The sequence below is a fragment of the Gymnoscopelus microlampas genome (assembly GCF_963454915.1).
Source record: "Gymnoscopelus microlampas genome assembly, chromosome: 14".
Lineage (NCBI taxonomy): Eukaryota > Metazoa > Chordata > Actinopteri > Myctophiformes > Myctophidae > Gymnoscopelus > Gymnoscopelus microlampas.
The window spans coordinates 46,359,878-46,377,798 of NC_139951.1; the positions used below are offsets into that span (position 1 = coordinate 46,359,878).

At 42.4% G+C, this 17,921-nt stretch overlaps 1 protein-coding gene across 2 annotated transcripts; it reads left to right on the forward strand.

Moving 5' to 3' along the window:
• Positions 1–1,252: 1,252 nt before the first annotated feature.
• Positions 1,253–17,195, forward strand: LOC311059946 (uncharacterized protein). 2 transcript variants are annotated; one of them, XM_084078071.1, is made up of 8 exons: positions 1,253–1,364; positions 6,615–6,708; positions 6,832–6,972; positions 8,971–9,123; positions 10,556–10,715; positions 12,745–12,945; positions 13,933–14,062; positions 14,624–17,195. In XM_084078071.1, exons 3-8 carry the CDS (start codon positions 6,847–6,849, stop codon positions 15,192–15,194), a joined length of 1,341 nt encoding a protein of 446 aa, XP_083934197.1. In that variant the 5' UTR covers positions 1,253–1,364; positions 6,615–6,708; positions 6,832–6,846; the 3' UTR covers positions 15,195–17,195. The 2 variants fall into 2 exon arrangements, with proteins under 2 accessions (XP_083934197.1, XP_083934196.1); XM_084078070.1 differs by lacking the exon at positions 1,253–1,364 and adding an exon at positions 1,409–1,584 and having other exon boundaries at positions 6,615–6,972.
• The last annotated feature ends 726 nt before the right edge of the window (positions 17,196–17,921 follow it).

Consider the following 17,921-nt stretch of genomic DNA (forward strand, 5'->3'; position numbering starts at 1 on the left):
TAATGAGTACTTTCTACTTTTGGTACTTTAAGTACATTTTGATACCAATACTTTTGTACTTTTACTGAAGTAAATTTTGAATTCCGGACTTTTATTTGCAACAGAGTATATCCAACCTTGATGCAGTACCAAGCAAGGAGGGCATTGGGTCCCATTTTTATAGTTTTTGTTATGACCCATCCGGGGGAATCGAAACCCCACCTCTCAATCTCAGGGCAGACACTCTATCTACAAGGCCACAGTTGCCTTGGCCATGGCCACAGCTCAGCAAACTGATGTCATAATATGCACTATGACAGCTAGTGGTTCTCAACATGTGGGTCAAGATTTTTTTGGGGGGTCCCAAGATGACTAGCTTCATCCATTTGGCGGAGTCAGGTTACAAGATGACAGTGAAGTGACAATAAAAGGACTTTTAATACCTAATACCTAAGCAAAGGAAAAGAAAATGAAAGGAAATAAGACCATCACTTCATCAAAAGTAATCGACAAACTTTACTACTGTATACTGGTCAAATACAACTGGTCAAACATTGGCCAAATTGTCAAATAATAAAGAAGAAAGAGACCGAGAACCGAGTCAAACTAAATATAATGCCTCAATCCTACAATGACAAGTGCTTGTCAGGCAGGGGCGTCCCCAGTTCAAATATGATTATTTTGGGGGGGTCACAGCCTGAAAAGGTTGAGAACCACTGCACAATGATACAAGACTCCCTCTGAACCACACAGAGGTCCACTCACAGCACAAATCTAACCCCAGTGGATACAAAAAAATAATAATATATACAATAATATATAAATGTATATATTATATAGTACTATGTATCAGTTAATGCTTGATATATGAGTAAAATGACTGGACTCATTTTCATCTTTTCAATGTCATTTATTATTATAATTTGAATAAATGAATGGGATTCTGTTTTCTGAATGACAAAATGTCTTCGTGACCCGCCTCCGTGACAGACACCCTTTCCGTCCAATGAAAAACGCGCTCGGGGTCTGAGATCGACGTGCGAGAAGGAGCCAATGAGCGCCGCGGGGATTAAACACATACCTCTCGCGGTAAGTCCACGGTAACCTCGCGTCGAGCCTGCTAGTTTCTATTTACCACTCAAGCGCTCACATCCGGTATAGAGCCCGCTTACCATATCCGGCAAATTCCCCGAACACACACAGAGCGGTCCCGTATCCGCTCCAGACCGGATGTGCACATCTCACAGAGCAAATGGACGCGGCTTTAAGCGCACGGGCAGCAGCTGATTTGCAACCAGGCGGAGAGGGAGAGAAAATGTCGTGTCTCCGCAGACGGACTGTTCCAGGATCAGTCTCCTGTTTTAACACACGAACCCAGAGTCTAGGTGAGTATATGGACCAAGCCGACAGGACGTGGAGGCAAGAGAAACCGTCCAGAACTTCTTATAAATAAACCCACGCGTTGTTATTAAATGTGAATGATGTTTACACGGAGGCTGTGGTTTGAGGCCTACATGGTTGTTGTTGAAAGAAAAGCAGCCGCCATGATGTTTGTTGTCACTCATCATTATAAACAAGAAGAAGTGATGATCAGTGGTGGAAAAAGTACTCACAATTTTTTACTTAAGTAAAAGTATAAATACTGCAATGTAGAAATACCCTGTTACAATTAAAAGTCCAGAATTCTAAATTGAATTGACTAAGGTATTGGTATCAAAATGTACTTAAAAGTACCACAAGTAGAAAGTATACTCATTGTGCAGAATGTCCCATTTCACAAGTTTTCAAACGTATACAAATATTTTGAAAATAGCAGATCTACAAGCTCACAAGTCGTTGCATCACAACACATTATGAGCTTGTAGATCTGCTATTTTCAAATGGCCAAAATGTATATAGGGCTGAAGTGGTTAATGTATGTTTTGTAATAGTAATAATAATAATAATCTACAAAGTAACTAGCAACTAAAGTTTTCAAATAATTGTTGTGGAGTAAAAGTACAATATTTGCCTGACAATTGGAAATACGCCAGCAAAGTAAAAATACCTCAAAATTGTACTTAAGTACTGTACTTGAGTACTTAATTACCTTACATCACTTACCTTACAAACACAAAATGTTTGAAAATAGCAGATCTACAAGCTCACAACGCGTTGTGATCCTGGCAATCCTGATCCTGTACCTTGCCTGTAGACCTGTTCGCAATTTGGTGTTGGGGGAATTTCTCACCTGAACTGAGTCAGTGGGTCCCTAGACATGAAAAATCACGGAGGTGCTTGTCCGCCAGAGTGGCAGGAATGGCGCAATGGCCAAATCAAAAATGGCCGCCATCGACTATGATGAAAATCCAACTTTTTTGTTTCTGAATGTATTTACAAATGTAATACCTCCATTTAGACTAATTGTGGTGTGTGGAATTCATTTCTGATATTCTTATGACCATTCTGGGTGATTTTGACCTTGAAAGGTCATGGTCAAGGTCATTTTGTTATTCTGAAGACCTTGGCCATAACCTGGTCATTGTTAGGAGTAAAAACAGGTGCAATGAGTCTTATCCAACTAATTCTGACATTTAGAATTCCTTTATGGTATTGTTTTGACCATTAAGGATCATCTTGTCATTGAAATATCAATGTCAATGTCATTTTTCAATAATTAAATTACAATTTTGTACTTTACTGTGCCTTTTATTGTATTGCTTTTCATAATCATTTGTTTTATTTACAGCAAAAGACATACATGAGAAAAGTAATTCTAAACATCACCTTTTAACTTTTATTTTAATTGGGTTAGACTTGAATTGGGTTACACTACGCTAGCTGCAAATCAAAGTTGCCCAGAGCAGTTTGAGGCCCTGATTGGACAATTGGAGAAGTTGAATCAGGACTTTCTGGAGTTTGAGAAGGAGTGCGAAGCCAAGTCAGAGCTCTGCCAATTCTTTGGAGTTTGGCTAGAGTTGGTGGCCGTCATCAAGAATGCTGTAGTCTCTGAAAGAGAAGGAAACTGGGATCTACATGCGGCTACTGTCGAGGACTCCATGCCAATCTTTGCAGAATGTGACTGCATAAACTACCTGCGTCATGGCTCATGGTATCTTGAACAAATCAAAGTGCTAGAGTTCACACATCCTGAGCTCTACCGGCGCTTCTCTATAGGCCAGTGGGTTGTTCAGGATCGACCAGGCTGGTTCTGCGCTGTAGGAGGTGACATGAAGGTTGAGCAGACCATTCAGCGAGTGTCGAAGGGTCCAGGAGGTCACTATGTAGTAGGAGCCACACACAATGCCAATTCTGTGGCAGAGTTCGAGCTCTTGTTCCACGAGATTGGGTCAATCACCAATGTCCTCAACCTTCTCACCAACAACAAAACCATGAAACACACAGAAAGCCATCTCCAGCATGCATTTAGTACCACTCGGCGCCTTAAATTCAACCGGAATGTGTCAAAGCTGCTGGACTTTGTGCTAGAGCGTCAGAATCCATACTCAATAATGGTCAGTGTGCCTGTGCCACTGCACAATCTGCTCACAAAGCAAGCTGTTGACCGAGGGGTCGCTCCACGCTTGCTCAACTGTCTCACAAATGGGGAGCGTGTCTACAGCTCATACAGACAGGAAAGGTTAGTTGAAAAGACCAAGAAAATGAGCACAACCATACCAAAGCGGAAGCTACCGCAGTTCAACGAGCAACCGAAGAAGACACCAACAACCATTCTGAAGGAGCAGAAGTTAGTGTCATCCAAAGACATGGCCGAGGCACATAGGAGTATGGACATTGCTAAGGAGCGGGGCATGAACATCCGGCAGGTACTTACTCATGATGTGCTCTCAGCATCTCCCCTATTTGAAGGTGACCTTCCAGCTCATGTCAACAAGTCAAAACTTGTCAGTGAAATTGAGCCTGAACTTGACCTCACCCAATGGAGTCCAAAGTTTACTCTTGCCACTCATGTTGTGGTAGACTTCATGTCGAAAATACGGCAGATGCCACTAGCACGATTCCCTACTTTCGGTGCTGTCATCAACACCATCATCAGCTCAACATTATCCCTCTGCGAAGAGCCAGCGTTCATCCATCTCATACTTGATTCCTACATTGAGATATCTCTAAAGGAAGGGGAGCGCATGCGGCGCACAGACTCAAGAACAGGAATCGACATCATTGGCATGAACAGAGACACACCTATCCCTCAGCAACTTGACAAGTTCTGGGCATCTGAGGAGAACAAGCGGAATGTCCAGCTGCTAGTTCGGGATATGGTGTGCAGTCGAGCCTGTGGCAATACTACCATCATTGTCAGCTCTGTTGTCTCTGAAGATGAGGTGCTCCCAGCAAAGACAGCTGGTGGTGAAGAGATCCAAGACCTCTTGAACTGGATTGAGGAGGCTGATACCAGATTGGTGGTGCATGTGGACTGGGCTGTTCGTGTGAAACAGAGCAAGAGAGTTATCATAGTCTCCAATGATACAGACACCTTCGCATTACTGCTGCACTACACCCCATACTTCCAAGCACTGGGGATGAAGGAGATCTGGCAACAGTATGGCACTGGTGAGAAGCGGCGCATGCTTCCACTGCATCAAGCAGTCTCTCATCTTGGAGCACCACTAGCCAAGACAGTGATCAAGGCACATATCCTGACTGGAGAAGACTGCATGAGCAAGGTGGGGACCAAACATGCAGCTATGACTTGTGACCCAGTACAATATTTAACAAACTTTGGAGAGGCAGACACCTTGACAGAACAAGACACAGCATTGGCAAAGTACTTGGTACGTGTCTGAGCAGGGGCTAGGTCAAGTACAACTGCTGAGACGTTTGATGACCTCAGGGTAGAAAGCTATACCAGTGCCAGTGCTGGAATTGATGCTCTCCCTCCCACAAGTAGTGTGATCAGAGGTCACATCAAACAAGGTGCTTTTCTGGTGCATAGGGCTTGCCACCTGCTTGTGACGGCCAAGGAACCTGAGGCAAGACTAGAGGCAATGAAACATGGATGGGAGGAGCACTTTGGTACACTCCTGCCATCCAATTGTCTGAAGCCCTTACCACCGAGTCTGCTCACAGTATGCAAGTGTGCAGGCAAGTGTGACACTCGGCGATGTGGCTGCCGTGCTGCTGGAGTTACGTGCATTATATTCTGCCATGGAAATCAAGAAAAACCTTCATGTAAAAACCCATCACACTAACCTGCATGCACACATATGCTGCACTGTAAGAGAAAAAAGAAAGAAAAAAAAATGTTGTCTTATGATTTTATTTGTATATCACTTTTATTTCCATGTCTTATTTTCTAATTAAAGCACCCAAATCAAATAAAAGTCAAAGGGGGATATTTAGAATTGGAACATTTTTCATGTTCATGTCTTTTGTTAAAAAAAAAAGGAAAAAAAAGGAAAAAGTACAATAAAAGTGTTTAAAAAAAAATTGAGTTATTGAATAATGATATTGATATTGATATTTCAATGACAAGATGATCCTTAATGGTCAAAACAATACCATAAAGGAATTCTAAATGTCAGAATTAGTTGGATAAGCCTTATTGCACCTGTTTTTACTCCTAACAATGGCCAGGTTATGGCCAAGGTCTTCAGAATAACAAAATGACCTTGACCATGACCTTTCAAGGTCAAAATCACCCAGAATGGTCATAACAATATCGGAAATGAATTCCACACACCACAATTAGTCTAAATGGAGGTATTACATTTGTAAATACATTCAGAAACAAAAAAGTTGGATTTTCATCATAGTCGATGGCGGCCATTTTTGATTTGGCCATTGCGCCATTCCTGCCACTCTGGCGGACAAGCACCTCCGTGATTTTTCATGTCTAGGGACCCACTGACTCAGTTCAGGTGAGAAATTCCCCCAACACCAAATTGCGAACAGGTCTACAGGCAAGGTACAGGATCATTTAATTGATTTATATTTCACTGACTTTAGAAAAGAAGCATGTCAAAGAAACTGCTACTGATGATGATAAGATTAGCCCTTTGGTTCTCAAAGTGGGGTCCGGGGACCCCCAGGGGTCCTTGGGGGAGTTCCAGGGGGTCCCCAGCTAAATGATAGATAGTTAGGAACCAAATGGACCCTTATGGGTCTGTAACTCTGAGAGTGTACAAATGGAACCAAATGGACCCTAACGGGTCCATTTGGTTCCATTTGTACACTCTCAGAGTTACATCAACATTGATTTTACAATATAAATTGTGGTACCAGAGATAGAAATGCCATTAAATGGGGGTCCGTAGCCTAATGCATGTCAAACTGGGGGTCCTTGAAATTATAATGGTTGAAAATCACTGCTAGAGCTGTAAAAAAAATCTTCTCTTATGGGGGTCCCTGGGGCATATATTTTCAAATGGGGGTCCGCAGGGTAATAAGTGTCAATTTGCGGGTCCCTGACATGAAAACATTTGAGAACCACCGTCCTAGCCTACATACTGTATAGAATGTGATTATCAAAATATGCTTGAAACCCTCACAATTATGGCACTAAAACATACTGGAATCGCTTCACCGTACGTTACGATTTAGTTAATGTTTGCCTATTATTACATCCTCAGAATAGAGATGCAAGTTCAAGTTGTTTAATTTTTGTTTTGGGGTTTTTTGTTTCCTGTTTCTTCCAGAATTCGTCCAAGTAAGAACTGGAACGTTGCCATGACTGAACGCCAGCAGAGAAGAGGCAAAGAGTGAAGAATTACACAAATCCTGATATCAAAGGTTCTCCACACTCAAATATAAACATACTCCCTTAAAGCCTAATCTAAGAGAAGAACCCCATACTGTAACTGTTCAGTATATATCGGCCTATAATATCAGGTTATAGTCTTAAGCGTGTTCCAGGGCAGACACAAAGCCATGGACCCGTCAAACGGGGTGATGGGGCTGGACGCCCAGGGCAACATGCTGTTCAGGCTGGTGAAGCCCGTCATGGGCATCTTCCACCACACCTCCCAGCAGGACCAGACCAACAACATGGGCCAGGTGGGTCAAGCTGGAACTATTGATGATATATTTAGTGATTATTCCATCAATTACTTTGTTGATTGATTTTTTAAATAATATGTTTTATACATCAACACATTTACGCAAAAAAACAAATTGTTAATAACCCACAACATCAATACTATCTATGAATAACCACCTAAAGGGATAGTTCACCCAAAAAAACATTCTATCGATTAGTCAGCTCATGGATATTGTTTTGTTTTTGTCGCATTCCTAATGCAAATCAAATTATTGGTTTAGGAATTTGACAAAAAACAAAAATATCCATGAATTCAAGTCTCCATGGCGTGACTAATCGATAGAAAAAAGGTCATTTTGGGGGTGAACTACCCCTCTAAGCCCTGTTTTATGCTTTCATGTACAACAGTGTCACACACACACAGCGAAAGTAGCAGGTCTACAAGCTTACAACGCAGACTGGTTGAGAGCTTGTAGATAGGCTATTTCTATAAAAAAAAAAAATATTGCTAATTAGTGTGGTTGCCCAACAGGGCAACCAGACTATAGTACTCTATACACTTTATTTCTTTATTAGTGTGGTTGCCCAACAGGGCAACCAGACTATAGTACTCTATACACTTTATTTCTTTCTTTATTTATAGATAAACAATACTTTAGAGCGCATCTCCTCCCACAGTTTTGATCCCCTAATGTCGTGCCATATATCAAAATGACCGTCTAAATCGGGAATCGTGCGCGTGTATAGGGCTAAGAGATTGGTTGAATAGTTTAATTGATATTAATTTATTAGTGCATTAAATTTCCCCATCCACTTTAATGTAAAAGTGAAAAAACTCAAATTCAAGTATTTTTTTCTCAGAAACCTTAACAGCTAGAGTTATCAGATTTGGAGGGATAATTTATAATTAAGTCCGAAATTATTGAAAAAAATATCACACCATTCGGCCTCATGGTGGCGCTATAACAGCCCCCTTTACGTTTTGGCCCGTAACTCTTGAACCGTAGGTCCGAAAATCAAAATTTCTTTTCACCTGGATTCCTTGGGTCACTACGCATCTCCCCATATAGGCCACGCCCATTTGCGTCAGGATAGATTTTTTGATATTGATTTATTTCTGCATTAAATTTCCCCATCCACTTTAATGGGAATTGCAAAAACTCCCATTCAAGTATTTTTTTCTCGGAAACCGTAAGGGCTACAGTTACAAGATTTGGAGGGGAGGTTAATAGTTTTTTGCAAAATTATTAAGAAAATAATCACACCAGTCGGCCACATGGTGGCGCTATAACAGCCCACTTTACCTTTTGGCCTATAACTCTTGAACCGTAGGTCGTAAAATCAAAATGTCTTTTTCCCTGGATTCCTTGGGTCATTACGCATCTCCCCATATAGGCCACGCCCATTTGCGTCAGGATAGATTTTCCGCCATTTTGAATTTTCTTCAAAACACACTTTTTGCTCCTTTTCCTAATTTTTTTTTCCAAATCTCACAAAAATCGGTAAACATGATCTCTGAGCCCATGCGGTAAACATATCCAAACGGCATTTTCATAGTCCTTACCGTCCGTCCGTAAATGGCTTCCAAAGTTAGCGGGAGGGGCCCGTTTGACCAAAAATGCCATAAATCACGAACGAAACGTCCGGTCAATCCCAAATTTGAATCACATGTCGAGGGTGGTATACTAAACCAATCCCCAAAAGCATTTCTACTTTGATCCATAGGGGGCGCCACGAATGCTCAAAATGTAACCGTTTGATGCAAAAACCTTATTTTGGGGGGGATCGATCCTCTCAAAATGACACGCAAGCGATCTCAGGAGTGACGACACAATGTAATTGGCGCAGCCTCCGACGTTATTCCTCCCGGCGTATTCCTCGAGTCCCGGCGGCCGCGACCCGCGACCGGTGTCGGCGCAACCACACTCTGCAATTTCCCCGGAATTGCGACGCGTCTAGTTTATTTTATAATAGATTAAACTGATTAGTTGGATTAACATGTGCGGCCCCTACAGGTGGGCATGACGCTGCAAGGCTTGTCTGACCACACCATGGTGCTGCCCCACGGACACCAGCTACAGGATCAGATGGTGGGGTCGGAGGTCATGTCCCAGACCCACCCTCATGTCCAGAGCCACATGCCTCCTCACATGGAGACACACATGCAGGTACAGCACTGTCACTATCGGTACACAATCACATGATCACAGTTACTTGAGATAAATGCAGTTATTTGAGGGAATCACAATTATTTGAGATAATCATCAGAATCATATGAATTCATCTGTTGAAGAATAGCTGAAATAGCCAATCTACAAGTTGAAGTGAACGTAACACATTTTTATTCGGTTTTAGTTATATTTTAGTCATCTGAAATGTTTTACTGTTAAGTCTAGTTTTAGTCGACTAAATATCATAACATTTTAGTCGACTAAAATGTGTTTTGGCGGGCTATTATGGCGTCGTAATGGCTGATTTTACACTTAGTTGCGTGCTGAAATAGCTATTTTCAGAGCGCAACACCCGAGCGCAACCAAACATAAAATGACTTCTCTTTTAGTTCTACTGGATCTATTCTCCACTTGTCCCTCACTGACATTTTAGTCTAGTTTTTATTTGTTTACAAAATTGTCAATATATTTAGTCTCAGTTTTAGTCATCATAGCTTGTTTTTATTTAGATTTAACGTTTTTCGTCATAGTTTTAGTCGACAAAATCAACACTGGTACATAATCACATGATCACAATTATTTGAGATAAATGCAGTTATTTGAGGTAATCCCAATTATTTGTGTGAGAACTATTGGTCCACTAACAAAGTGGTTCTAAAAGTTTTTCATGTCAATGACCCCCAAAATGATATGTGTTTGACCGCGGGCCCCCATCTCAAAATATGTTGTTCCAGGAACCCCCTTGAAGCAAAGATTTGAGTTATAAATGTTTGCTTAAACATGTGGGTACTTCCCATACCCACACTAGCTGATATGAACAATAAGGCCATCACACGCTTAGCACTTTCAATAACAAATGACACTGATCATCCCTTGTATCGCTACTTTGACCTCATGCCATCTGGTCGGAGATACAGAACCTTAAAGTGGAAAAAGGTTCGTTTTAGCAGGAGTTTTGTCCCCTCAGCCATCGCAGCATTAAACCAACTGCCCCGTCCATAGGATGGTTTTCTGTGTACAGTGGGGTCCTCATGTCTTTGTCTTTGTGATATGTTGTTTTTGTTGTCATGTTGTTATGTTGTTTTTGTTGTCTTAACGAACAGACCGTGTGAAGACATTTTTCCCCTTGGGGACAATAAACATTATTATTATTAACATATATATATATATTCAAAGGTTTGCACAAATTTCAAAGATTTAAAAAAAATAGCCGATCTACAAGCTCATAGCGTGGCACTCGGTGCCGCGCTATGAGCTTGTAGATCTGCTATTTTTGAATAGCCAAAGTATAAAAGCTTAAAGTGGTTAAAATTATTGTTGATGCTATATTAACACGTTTTGCCAGGGACCCCCTGGTACCCCCCCAAGAACCCCAGGCGGTCCCCACGCTTTGAGAACCAATGTCACTAACATGTCATGATGGTGACAGGTGTCTGACTCGGGTCCGGTGCAGCAGACCACAGACGCCATGGAGGAGGAGGACATGATGCCCGCCCTGAGCCCATCAGCACACCCCCAGCAGGTCACCCACATGCCCTTCGCTGAGGTGTCCTCTCTGCTGGACCCCAACATGAAGGGCTCCAAGGCTCGTAAGTGTTGTTAACGTTTAAAATGACACAGACAGATGCTTTCCCGGATTGAATGGGCCGGGCCATGAGGCCCATAGGGGCAGGGGTCTTCAACAGGGGGTCCGGGACCCCTAGGGGGTCCTCAGAGTTGCTACAGGGGGTCCGCCAAATCTCTGTGTGATAGCATCATTGTTTTTCACATTAACCACTTGAACCCTAGCATCCCTATTCTACGGACAACTTTAGCCGAAAATAGCCAATCTACTGGCTAACAACGCCTCGCAGCGCGAGGCGTTGTTAGCCGGTAGATTGGCTATTTTCGGCAAAGAGGGGAACAAAGAGCAGACCAAGTACAGAGTGAAAGTCTACTAAGTATTGACGGTTTAAGTTGTTAAATGTCTGAAAATACACATTAACATGAATCCAACATCTATGAAAAGCTTTAATCTGCAACACAATGTTATATAGTATATAGTGGGGGTCCCTGCTTCATATCTCTCTCAGTTAGGGGGTCCTCGGCCTGAAAAGGTTGAAGACCCCTGCCATAGGGGCAGGAGCCTCTCTCCTGTTTCTGTAGTGTGAGGCAGCTTGATGTACAAGTACGCCCCCTGCTGGACATGACACTAGTATGGTGCAATTCGACCCTTTTGATGCATGAGTGCATTGGGTCCCATTTCTATAGTCTTTGGTATGACCTGGCCCAGGGAATCGAACCCTGAACCTCCCAATCTCAGGGCGGACACTCTAACCATGAGGCCACTGAGCTGCCTCATTAAAGAAGGCTTTAGCGGCCGTCCATGCAGGACAATACGGTAATATGGTTTTCACACATGAACCCTGGAAAATGTCACACATGCAAAAGGAGAATGTCAGTTTCAGGTGTGTTAACACACAAAGGTACTTTAAATAGCCTTTTTGATAAGGTGTAGGGGCTGTCACGATTACAAATTTAAGTTGACGATTAATTATCACACAAATAATAGCGATTAACAATTTAATTGTGCTTTTGTCATTGGACATCGGAACGTATGAATACAAATTTTATTTTGTTAATGAATTCCACGATCATAACACCAGAGACAGCTCCACGAATCATGTTCAACCCAGATTTGGCACAACAAAGGGAATGAACTCGTTCTGATGCTATTCATCAAAAATGTGGAATGCCTACCAAAAGGAGTAAAGTAGTGTAAAACCCTAAACTGCCCTAAAGATACACCTTCAGGAGGCTGCAATTCGAAAATGGCCCTGTCTAAGTCTTAACCTACCCCCCCTCCCCCCTCCCCCTTTTTTTTCTTCTCTTGTACATATCTTTCAGTCTTCATACCAGTAACCTGTAAACTGATTGTATGACATTCTGTATAGTAGTGTGTTTATCTGTCTGTCTCTTATATGTCATCATGATTTGTGTGCATGGGGATCTCATCTTAAACAAGCTCAGTGCTTAATGAGTCTTCCAGTTTAGTAGACCTTGTATTATGAATTTGTACTTCCATGTACTGATATTCTCATGTCTTTACTAAATAAAGTACATCAATCAATCAAAGGTACTTTAAATAGCCTTTTTGATAAGGTGTACAGTAGGGCTGTCACGATTACACATTTAAGTTGACGATTAATTGTCACACAAATAATAGCCATTAACGATTTAATTGTGCTTTTGTCATTGGACATTGGAACGTATGAATACAATTTTTATTTCTGTTTGCCTTGCATCGTGATCAAACATTGCACAGGGCAGATATATGACAAATAACTTAAATATACAAAGTGACGTGTTGTAAACTTGTAGATCAGCTATTTCTGCTTTTTTTTTTTAAAGTATTTCAAAACGTACATGTATGAACATTTAACAACATGGAAACGATTATGACAATTATGCAAAAATGATTGCGATTATCTCAAATAATTGCGATTAGACGATTATGTAATAATTGTGACAGGCCTAATAAGGTGATGTCTGGTAGTAGACGCACACTTTGTGAAAACTTTTCACTTTCATTTTTTGTAATCGCTTAAAATGGATGAAACTTTCACACCCCCCCTACAGGGAAGTACCTGATCTCGTACGACGAGATCAAGCGGCGGCTGCAGAGCCCTGAGAAGATGTCCCTGCGCTCGCTGGCCGCCTACACGCGCGTCAGCAGGGGTCCGGCCAGCAAGAAGACCCTGCTGGAGTCCCTGAACGTCCTGGGTCTGACGCCCAGCACCACCACCGCCGTGTCCTCCTCCTTCTCCAAACTCACTGAAGGTACATATATACCACTGACCCCCATGTGTCTTTCTGTTTTAGTTTCCTCATAATAATAGTAACTAGAAAATGTGCTCCTCGGAGCACAAGTCTCCGCCAGCAGACCCGTGCTATTTTAACCAAAGGAAATCACTTTGAAAAAGTGTCTTTTAATTATTCGGAACGAGTCCGAATTTTGCGTATATTCGCTATTTTCGCCGGTGTGTAAGGACCTTTAGATTAGAACATCTAAGGATTAGAACATGTTAGCTTGGCTGACGTGTTCAATCAGCCAAGCTAACATGTCCAATGTTAGTTAAAATGACTTGTTTTTTAGTTCTACTGGATCTCTTCTCCACTAGTCCCTCACTGACATTTTAGTCTAGTTTTTATTTGTTGATGATATTGTCAATATATGTAGTCTTAGTTTTAGTCATCATAGCTTAGTTTTTATTTAGTTTTTATTTTCGTTTTCGTCAGTGAAAAAAGGTAGTCGACCAACATCTTTCGTCATAGTTTTAGACGACGAAATCAACACTAAATTACCCATCCTATAATCACTAGGAGCAGTGAGCAGCCATTGTTAGGCGCTCAGTTAGGGGTTAAGAGTCTTGCTCAGGGATACACATCGACACATTGATGGCCTGGCGTCGTACCGTACCTGGGACAACCAGGGGCTCTGGCTTCACAGGCGGGCTCACTAACCACTCATCACTACTATGGCCGCCCTTGTTCTTGTAAGAGCCAGAGTTTTTGGGGTCTGATCCTGATCCCCATTTGGGAGGGTCCCAGAATACAGATGACAGATGTTTCGGATGATATTTAAGTGCAAAACCTTCTAATTTGAAAAAACGTACATTTTGATTACAGTTTGTATTTGAGGACAGGTAAAAATATAATTGCCGATACAGATGTCATCAATAAAAGTCAAAATAATGACCGATATATCGGTCGCCGGGCTTTAATTGGGAAGTGATTTATTTCACTTAAATTGTATTGTTCTTGCAGGAGACACCAAGGCTCTGTGTGCTGACATGAAGGACTTTGCTCATGACTACGTGGACTACGGCACCATGGCCAAGCAGCTCATCCCAGAGACTAACACTGTCCAACACTGGTCCAAGATCATTGAAACCAAGTATGTCTGACTGTTAAACGTTAGTCCTGTTGCTTTTAAAGCTGTTTTATATTCAGCCTACCAAATTCATTACCAAATTGTACACTGTTAAAATATCTTTAAAATATATTTTTTAATTTTGGTAGGCTTTTGACTATTTTGATTTACAGTAGGACCTAGTATTAATGCGACTGCAAAGGCAAAGGATTTATTTTCTGCGAATGTTCAGCGCTTCCGATACAGACTGTTGATGCGTTGGGAAATTGTGCGAGCCAACAGTCGAGAGACTATGTCATAGATCAGTAGTTATCAATCTTTTCAGTCCGCGACCCCCCCCAAAATAATCATATTTGACCTCCCACCCTGACAAGCCCTTGGAATTGTAGAAGTTGAGGCATTATATTTAGTTTGACTGTGTTCCACAGATAAATATTGTGAAAATTATGAAATTATGCGCTCGGGTGGCGCAGTGGTAAAGTCCCTGCCCACCACCACGGAGGTTGTGGGCTCTCTCTCAGATCTCAATACATTTTGAGATGACTAAGTACTCTGTGTGTGTGTGTGTGTGTGTGTGTGTCCCAGGAACCACCTGGAGGACATGAGGCGGTGCTTCAGGGACCCCGGCAACAGCGGCGCGTTCCACAGCGTGACCCACGGCCTGGGCCTGGGCATGCTGGACGTGGCCCTGGACATGGTCACCATGGTGATCGACCGGCAGATCCGCATCCTGTCCGGAGCCGCCGCCTCCGACCCGGCCGACCCGGGCCCGCCCATGAGGCGCGTGCGCCGGCGTCACCGCAAGCCACGCCCCTCCCCCGGCAGCTGCGACGACGGCGGCGACAAGCTGCACAGAACGACCTCCGGCGGTGTGAAGATGGCGTCCTCCAAGGGTAAAGGAGGGCGAGGAGGAGGAGGAGGAGGAGGGGGGAGGAACCGGAAGAAGTCGCGGAGTCTGGACGGCGTAAATGGAGCCGCCGCCGCCGCGGGAATGGCGGGCGGATCCCAGACGACGGAGATGAACACCAAAGCGGAGGAGACGATAGAGAACAGCGTGCTGACGCTGGTGTCTGTGGGCTACGAGGCCATCTCCACTGGCCTCAGTCTCACGGGCCAGACCGTAGGCGCTCTAACACAGGCTAACAATGCTACATAGCAGCTTTACTTCAGGGAGGAGAGGGGGGGAGACCCGGAGATCACAGGGTCCCATCCATGTCTGTTTGGAGGTAGTCCCAACGTTTTAAACACGTTGCACAAAGTCGTAGCTCACATTTTTAGGCGTCATTGTATTGTCAAAAATAGTTGAAAAAAAAAAAGATAATATGGAAATAGCTAGATCTAAGCTCTCAAAGCGGTGTCAGCTTGTAGATCTGCTATTTAAGCTATTCGTCGTACAAGAAGTATTTAGGGCTTAAGTGGTGAACGTGTCTGAAAATCACCAGTGAGTGCGTGGGTCTCTGCTTTTTAAGCACTCCAAGGAAAAACGTTTGGGAACCACTGCTACCAAGAGCCATCCAAACCCCCCCTCCCCGAAAGAGGCGCAAAGGAAGCTGTCCTTTCCGTTCACAAAAAATATATTTTTGAATTTACATTTCTGCTAAGCAGTAACCTAGATATCCTCTGGCTTTTCATTTACCGTAGGACAAATGTACGTGACTGGCAAAGACAAATCCAATGCACAGATTGTTGGGCGGAAGCATCTGAAAATGGTCTGAGGCAGCAGTCTGTCTCCAACAACTATACAGTGGGCTCAACACAGCCAGGACCCTTGTGACCGCGTCAGGACGGTCATGGGGACCGCTGGAACTTTACAAATGACAGGCTCTTGGAACTTAAGTGATATCGAACTCTCACTGCCAAGTCGTCATATATTTTGATGCTCGGCGGACGCGATAGGTACCGCTTTGAAAACAATATTATATCATTGCTGTCGGGCAGAAACCTCTTATCTCCATATTTATTAGTAAATTAACGCCCTACATGATCATACTACAGCGTCACTCAAAAGTAGCAGATCTACAAGCTCGCGGTGCGAAGCGTCGCGAGCTTGTCGATCTGCTACTTATGCTATTTTTGAACTTGAATCATGAGAAGTAACAGTTTTGGACATGGGTTAGGCTTGAAATACTGTAGATTTTGGATATCGCATATCAGAAGTTATACTTTTAAAATATTTTCTAAAACAACGAAAAATGGCAGATCTACAAGCTCACAACACATTGCGTTGGGACGTGTTGTGAGCTTGTAGGCCTGGAGACATAAAAAAACATATACATCATCATCCACAGAACATCACTGGTTTCACAGGGTCACCCGGCCTTCATAGTGAAAAAGAACCATATATGACAAGTTGGCAGTGAGAATATGCATATTATGTCAGAGAAACATTTCCTTCAGTCTGCCTTTAGTAAAACTGCTTCATCGTTTTTTGAATTAGTAGTAGTTGACTGTTGGTTTTGATGTTTTAATAGCTAGTTATTTTCTGTTATACATTTTGTCACAGTCTTTGGGGAGAAGTAGGGAGGGAGTCCCCTTCAACACCAATATCGCTGTCGGGCACAAATCTCGTATGTCCGACCCTTTGCGTCTGAAAAGTAACGGTTAAAACCGTTATTTTTAAGGAAATGGAAAAGACAATAATGTGTCCAATCGATCCAACGTAGTTATTATTTTAGTCACAAGCTCTTGTCAATATTTTTCATTGGTTCAGTATTTATAAAACACAGACATTAGCCACTTTAAACCTGTCATTTTTGGACATGACATAGGCACAAGAAAAGCTCATTTACAAGCTTGTGCATCTGCTATTTTCACTACTGTTGCGCGACACTATCATACCACAAAGTATAAAATAGGGCATTATTTTAGGGCAAAAAAACGACATACAATTATGAAAACGACAAGATTTCTGCCGGACGGCGATTAAATATAGCTGCTTTGTAGCAGTTAAGGCAACCTAGCTCAGTTTAGCCATTCTGTCCCCTGTTTGATGTATTTATTGTTGACGTTTTCACTCATTTGATTTGACCCATCAGGCCGTGCTACAGCGGGGAAAATCATGTCAATATCGTCGCTGTGTCGGTGGAAACCTTGCATGTCCAAAACTTAACCCATTAAGACTTGAGGCGATTCTTAAAAATGTTTTTTAAATACTAACAGTTTATTGAAAAAAATCTTTAAAAATAAAAATCTATTTTTTTCAAAAATAGCAGATCTACAAGCTCATAGCGCGGCACCCGGTGCCGCGCTATGAGCTTGTATATCTGCTATTTTTGAATTGCCAAAGAAATCTAAAGTGACACAGATGCGTTCCAGGTGAAATATGGAGATACACGATTTTTGCCTGACAGCGACCATATCGAACTTCAACTTTATCGTCATATCACAGTTTTACTCCAGGGAATGAACGGACTCTGGCTGAAATTGTTGTGTGCAATTAAAACATAGCATATTATGTTTATTAGGCATAAACATTATGCATACAGCCTGGATAACTGAAAATACATAAAAAAATCCTAAACCCCATTGATTCATTTATATATGCGTATTTTAAATAACATTATGTTGGTAATAGATACGTCTGACATTTTGCAACATTTCTAGATGTTTGCCGGTCATGTTTGATTACAGGGCTCCATGTGTGTGTGTGTGTGTGTGTGTGTGTGTGTGTAAAAAATATGGGAAATAAGATTCAAAGATTTGTACAAATTTTCTATAGGTATGCTGCCAGTATGACAGCCAATAGGGCCTTCCGTTCCAAACAAATCAGAATCCCGGGGGTGTGATGGAGTATAGACAACTTCTTAGAAAGCTGAAGAAATGCATTGTGGGGGATCTTCAGTACTCAGAGTCAGTCGTAAGTCCCGTACACCTGTTGATACCA